The sequence below is a fragment of the Podarcis raffonei genome, chromosome 2 (genome assembly GCF_027172205.1).
Source record: "Podarcis raffonei isolate rPodRaf1 chromosome 2, rPodRaf1.pri, whole genome shotgun sequence".
In the NCBI taxonomy this organism is placed as follows: domain Eukaryota; kingdom Metazoa; phylum Chordata; class Lepidosauria; order Squamata; family Lacertidae; genus Podarcis; species Podarcis raffonei.
The window spans coordinates 98496475-98503521 of record NC_070603.1 but is presented as its reverse complement, the minus strand read 5'-3'; the positions used below and the strand labels follow the sequence as shown (position 1 = coordinate 98503521).

Sequence of the window (7047 nt, the reverse complement as noted above, 5' to 3'; positions counted from 1 at the left end):
TTGATACTTAATAAATTGCAGGTAAAAATATATTGAAGCGGGTGTTCTAAGAGCAATTTGATTGTCTTCCCTATCATTTTCATGGTGAGGGTCCTTCATCTGAATTACCCTTGGTTTTTAACCTCACCATTCCTGCCAAGCAATTTGAATCAAGGTTTCAGGATTTACAAAGTCATGAATAAAAGTCCTGGAGATCTCTGTTGCACTTTGGAAGGAGTTCTGGTTACAGATGTTCCTCTTGAGCGTGAAAGGGTTAGACTCGGAGCTTCTGCCTTTAAAATGTATTCCATTCTTTGTAGGAAAGTCATAGACTGAGAAGTGTGGTCTCCTTATTAAAAAGGAGCACTGCTCAAGTTTGTGCCAGCTGTTTTGAAAAGTTGGCAGTCCAGACTTGACACTTTTTTTCACAAAATGAACGTCTCTGGGCAATGCAGCTGTAAATCCCATCGGTCCAACTTTGGCACATGTTTACATTTTGCTACCGTGTCACCTGCAAACAAAGAAAAAGAGGAAAGTGACAATTTGTGTATAAATAGTTTGATAGTGGCAAATACTGGCAGGAGGAGATGGATTCTCCAGAGATTTCATAAATTCCCACACGTTCAGGGTTTCAACTGCTGACCTGTGCTTGCTAGATTATGCACATTTCTGAGCACAGTAAGCATTCTACATGCATACAGAAACAGGAAAAGAGAAAGGAGGGAGCTGCTTTGGGGAAGCAAGTCAGTATTAACGGCCAATTGGTGACAGCTTTTTCTATGTATGACCACAGAGGACCACAGCACCTGGAGACAATCAGTCAGGTCATATATGCACAGCAGTGACCGCAGGAGAAATGAGTGCTGGGAGGAGCACAGAAAGAAGCAGCACCATGGTACACCCACATCAGCACAACTGGATGCCTTCATCTGCCCCAGCTGCAACAAAACATGTCTCTCTACAGCCACAGCAGGCACTGTAACTCTCCAATGATTTGGCTTCATCCCCAGAGGCACACTCTTCCATTGTCTCCCAGGAGAGATGGATGCCAACAAGTTGTTTTTTCTATGCATTGCAGCAATTGCACAGATTGCACTGATATTTGTTCCAATAAAACAATTCTTTTTTATTGGTTTTTATTAGGGGGTTTTGTGTGTGTGTGTGTGTGTGTGTGTAACAAAGCAAACAGATAAACAGGGAAAGGCACACCTATTGTCAGGAGTTCAGCCTACACTCGAGTAGGACTCTGGCAGAGACACATGCCCGACTGGCATGTTCCCTCCCTCTTGGTCGATCGTTCGGGAGCTTCAAAAGCTTTCTTCAGCCCAAACATCACAGCGACCGATGCCAACCGACACCGGCACACTTAGAGATCTGCAGAGTTTGCGCACCTTGGGTGACAGACCTCAGCAACTCAGCATCTTGGCTAATCTACTTTATTTACATATAAACACACACAGAGCACTGCAACATGGCTCCCTCTCTCTCTAGCATCAGACAGCAAAGAGAAAGAACAAAGGACAATAGTCCCACTTCACAGAACGCAGTAACCCAAACATCCTGTCTCCGTCACTTCCCACTCTGTGGAGTCAAAACATACACCGTCATGTGATCGACAAAAATCCCATGACTGCAATCATGGAGCAGGAATTCTAATACCTATTGCCTCCACTTTCAGTTCATAGTCTTTTTCACAGTTCGTTTATGTTTGGTGAGAGTCGTTTTTGTCATAGACATCTTGCAGTTGGGGAAAAGGTGAGGGGGGAGAGAGATGGGGGATATTGTTATTTCGTTCTATTGCCTATTCTTAGCGTCGGAGGGTTGGGTCAGCATGTTTATGTATTTATTTATTTTTATCGATATTGCGAGGTTAGGGATTCCCAAGCTTGGTTGGTTGTGCTTAGTGCAGAATGCTGCAGCGAGACTCCTTACAGGGTCCTCGCTGCGAGATCACATTCACCCGGTGCTATACCAGCTGCACTGGCCCCCGGTGGAGTACAGGATCCGGTTTAAGGTGTTGGTTTAAACCTTTAAAGCCCTATACGGCCTAGGACCCTCGTACCTACGGGACCGCCTCTCCTGGTATGCCCCACAGAGAAACTTACGGTCTTCAAATAAAAACATCTTGAAGGTCCCAGGCCACAGAGAAGTTAGGCTGGCCTCAACTAGAGCCAGGGCTTTTTCGGCTGTGGCTCCGACCTGGTGGAACACTCTGTCACAAGAGACTAGGGGCCTGCAGGACTTGACATCTTTCCGCAGGGCCTGCAAGACAAAGCTGTTCCGCCAGGCCTTTGGCCAGGGCACAGCCTGACTCCCTCCCTCGGCAATCTTCGCGGAGCTCTGGCCCAATGGTGGCCAGTGGCTTGAATTTATTTAATTTTATAATGAATGATTTTAGAGTGTTGTTTGTGTTGTACTTTTGTATTGTTTTATTGTTGTTAGCCGCCCTGAGCTGGGGAGGGCGGGATATAAATAAAATTTATTATTATTATTATTATTATTATTATTATTATTATTATTATTATTATTAGTTGATTGTGATGCGGCTTATTTGTGTGAGAAAGGCGGGCTAGGTTGTTGGGTCAGGTTAGCCATATTGATTCGTATGCTGTTGGAGGGGATAGGCCATTGTTCTGTTGTGCTGTATGTATGTATTAAAGCGAAACCACACTGAGGTCAAGGCATCCTCCGTAGCATGTCCCCTTGCTAGTTCCAATAAAACAATTCTGACCCCATTTTTGCATTTCACATCCGTGAACACAGTTTATTAACTATTGCACCGAATCTTCAAACTGGTTAAAAAATAATAATTTAACGTCCTGAAATCATCATCACAAAATTTGTGGTGATTTGCAGTCAGATGCCACAAACCAACCAGAGCCATCACGTACTTCACTGGACATAAGAGACTTAAAGTGGAATTCACCACAAACGTTTCTCTGGAGGAACAGAAAGAACGTCCAGGCTCCAACCCCAGGAAGGGTCGTAAAGACATTTTGGAGGAGGAGCCCAACATCCCACTGGTGACCCAAGACCATTCACTATCCTGTTGGTGCTGTTGGATCTGTACCCAGGCACCAATGAATGACCTCCATCTCAAACTCCACCTTCTGCTGAATCCTAGCTAGCGCATTGCCACATTAATTCCATTGCAGTTGTAGATCCCTCAGACACTCCCCAAGGTCCTCCTTGGGGATATGAAACGCCATGCAGGTCTTCATCTACTACCTGTTATCCACCATCTACAACCTGCCATTGGTTGTTCTGTACCCCAGGTCAGTTTCCTGAGACTTTGCTCAACATGGGGAGCCTCCAAAAGCACAGGCCAGCTCTCCTCTTCAGACATCCTCCTTTGTGTGGGAGCACTCATCCCTACTGCCTCCCCCTAGCATGCTTATTCAACCTATTTAGGAAACACCTGGAGAAGGTCGCTGTCTACCAATGCCGCAGCCTTGTTTTGGAAGTGCAGTTTTGACAAGTTCTGGCTGAGATCAACCAGACAGCTCATTTAGAACCAGCAGCTGGCCTAGTGAAGTAATAAATGTATCAATAAGCTGGCTAACTTTATACCATTATATATTTAAGGTACGTACTAGACACCAGTATTCAGCGTCGGCAGTACCGTCCTTTATCATTTTTAGAGAGAGAGAGGAACTATTTATGACTGCCCATAACCCAAATGAATTTACTGTTATGGAAATCTTATTCCTACACAGAACTAAAACATGGTATACAGCGCTGGGCATTTTTCTTAGATTGACAGCAACATTTTAATGAATCGAGAATGATGACGATAATAAAGACCTTATATTGCTTCATGGTGACTTGGGGAATTGTTTCCTTCTTTAACTTACAGAAGTGCCATATACAGTGGCTGCACTTTGGGGAGTCAAAAGTAAAATCAAAATTTTATATTTCTCTTCCCCTCCTCAGCCCTCCCAAAAGCTGGAGCCCCTATACCCCAGATACATGAGTTCACACTATAAAAGGTGGCTTTTGAGCCTTATCTGGATATCCCTTGCCCTTGCTTTTTCACTCCACAAAAGTATACTCCACAAGATAACAAGAAAATGGAAAAGGCCTCTTATCAAAGTAAAGATGCTTGCAGCACCTTTGGGTGCAGTACTAGCCCATTAAGATCAAAGTAAGCGTTGCCACTGACTTCGATGGGATGTGGATTGCACTCTTGGGGAATCTCTTCTTTGAAGAGGGGAGTTAATAGCTTGTTACTTTAATGAGGCAAAGCCAGTTTAGGGCACTCCTGGGTGCTAATTCAGCACAGTAGTTGATCTCAAATGTGTGCAGAGGCCTAAATCTGAACTGGAGAGTTCCCTATGCCATGTCTCCACACATGTGAAGAAGAACAGTTTCTGCTCATTGTCAACCTAAGCTCTGCTAAGTCCTATACCCCCAACTGCCCTGGAATGGCTCTACATAGACTTCCAGTTGTTTCTGGTCACCTGTTCCTTCCTTATTCCTTTCTCTCTGTGACCAGGTGCACTGCTGGATGCTTCTCATGATCAAGAATACAGCTGCTTCTGTGCTCCTGTAGCTTCTATCATCATTTGTGTTGTGTTACTTGTTCCCAGGGCTTTTGTATGTGTAAAACAGCTAGAGGGTGCAATGTGCTGGAAGTGAAACAGCAGAGATCATTCAATGTGTGGTTTAAGGGTTAATTCTGTTAATTTAAGGTGATGCAAAGCAACTAGAGAAATTGGCATGGTCTTTGGTGAGAACCAGTGTGGTGTAGTGGTTAAGAGCAGTGGACTCGTAATCTGGTGAACTGGGTTCACTTCCCTGCTCCTCCACATGCAGCTGCTGGGTGACCTTGGGCTAGTCGCACTTCTTTGAAGTCTCTCAGCCTCACTCACCTCACAGAGTGTTTGTTGTGGGGGAGGAAGGGAAAGGAGATTGTTAGCCGCTTTGAGACTCCTTAGGGTAGTGATAAAGCGGGATATCAAATCCAAACTCCTCCTCCTCCTTCTTTGGTGAGGTAGAATATACTCTGATAGGCTGCCTAGCTTTGAGGGAGTTTTCTTGGGGAAGTTTAGTTGAATTGAATCCTGCTCTCAACAAGCCCTGTCAGAAAAGTAAAACACCTCTGTTGTTGTTTTTTTCTTTTCTGCTCAGCAGATATATTCCGTTTTGTTCGGTAAATGTTTATTTTTCTCTCTTGACTCCCATCTGCATTATTCAAGTGCCTCTGCTAACAACAGCAGGTTGATGAAGGCTACTCTAGCATGACTCCAAAACAGAACCCAAAAGATGACCACACTGTTAAAGATATAACTTTAATATGCATAGAATGCTACGTTTGACTGCATTGTATTTAGAATACTATGCAGAGAAGTTTGCATTAGGCACGAGAGGTTTGTCTACAGCAGATGCGGCAAGGAGAGTATTTCAAGCATATTGATGGCTCATCACTGGAAACCCAAACTTCATTCTCAGCAGGAAGATGTCCCTGAGTGCACTCCTGTACTTGAAGCCATTCACTCCTATAGGGAAAAGCAGATTGCTCCCCTCGGCCTGGGGCATTGTATTGGTAAGATCTACCCATGTCACCGAATGACCTAGTATTCACTGAAAGGGAATGAAAAGGGTACATGAACTTGCCTTGGTAGTTTTGACTTTGTTTCCACTGCTGCATGACCAACCTGAGTAATCTGGAAGCACTTTACAGTCTTCTCCATCCAGGCAAGGGTTCATATGACACCACCACTTCTGGATGACAATGGCAGCTGGAAGACAAAAAGAAAATGGCTTGTCAAAGAGCAAAATGGAGCAAGTGCCATCACGCTGATTTATAAGCAAAGGCAATGGCAACAGAGTAAGTTCAATTCTCATGGGAAACTGTGGTTTGATGAAACTAGAAAGGATTATATCAAGGGGAGAAGGCAGGGGCAGGAGAGATGCTTCAAGCTGTTGCTGATCCTCCAAAGTTGACAGCATAAAGCAACTGGGCAGACTGAGAACATGGTATCTGAATGCAATCATCATGTGTAATTCAAGCTGAGTATATAGACCTCACGCAAAAGTCATTCTAGGATCACTCCTCCAAAAATAGTTTCATAGATTAATAATAATAATAATAATAATAATAATAATAATAATAATAATAATTTATTATTTATACCCCACCCATTTGGCTGGGCTTCCCCAGCTACTCTGGGTGGCTTCCAAAAAAAAATATTAAAATCCTCTAATACATCAAACATTAAAAGCTTCCCTAAACAGGGCTGCTTTCAGATGTTTTCTAAAAGTCTGGTAGTTGTTGTTCTCTTTGACATCTGGTGGGAGGGCGTTCCACAGGGAGGGCGCCACTACCAAGAAGGCCCTCTGCCTGGTTCCCTGTAACTTGGCTTCTCGCAGTGAGGGAACCGCCAGAAGGATCTTAAACATGTTTACTCAGAAGTAAGTCTTGCTAAAGTCAACATAAACATACTTGCCAGGACTGAAAACTCAGAAGCAGAAAAATGGTTTTCAAAGCAAAAGCCTGGTGTAACAAGCTAGAAATATATGGACCTTTACCAACAAAGCAGTTGAAGGTCAGACTATCAATCGCTTTTGTAAATAGGAGTAAAAGGCTTTTCTGAAAATAGGAGTCAAACCTGCACGTAACGTAAAATACAAATCTTACCCCAAACCACAGGAAATATGAATGCTTGACTTAACAGGTGCAACTATTTTGGGGGTGTTAAAAGGTTTTAACATTGTATTAAAAATGTCAGAAATTGATACTTTTTGTAGGTCACTAAAATTACATATATTGCTTTAACTGTTTTTATATATGCAGCTGTCTTATATAAATGAAATTAATAATAATGATAACAGACAGGAATCCTAGTCCTACCACCTGACTGAGCACAGAGTCAGCTGAACCCAAGGACCATGCCAGCTCTGCCACACCTTGTAAAACCCCAAATTCAGCACCTGGTTTTACTTTCTTAGCAACGAGTCTCATTGGAATGGACTAATCAGGATCCCTCCTTAGGCAGAGGAGGTCTGTTCATGTACATTGCTTCTCGTGCTTGTCAAATGTGTGACTGGTGGGTTCACGAGCAGGGA

General features: G+C 43.5%; 1 protein-coding gene across 1 annotated transcript in view; it reads right to left on the bottom strand.

The window, feature by feature from the left end:
- Positions 1 to 349: 349 nt before the first annotated feature.
- The window catches only part of TAFA4 (TAFA chemokine like family member 4), a 128436-nt gene continuing 121738 nt past the window's right edge, over positions 350 to 7047 (bottom strand). Inside the window, 3 exon segments of the mRNA XM_053378742.1 lie at positions 350 to 407; positions 409 to 490; positions 5637 to 5720. Of these exon segments, the coding sequence (XP_053234717.1) occupies positions 350 to 407; positions 409 to 490; positions 5637 to 5720 (224 nt within the window).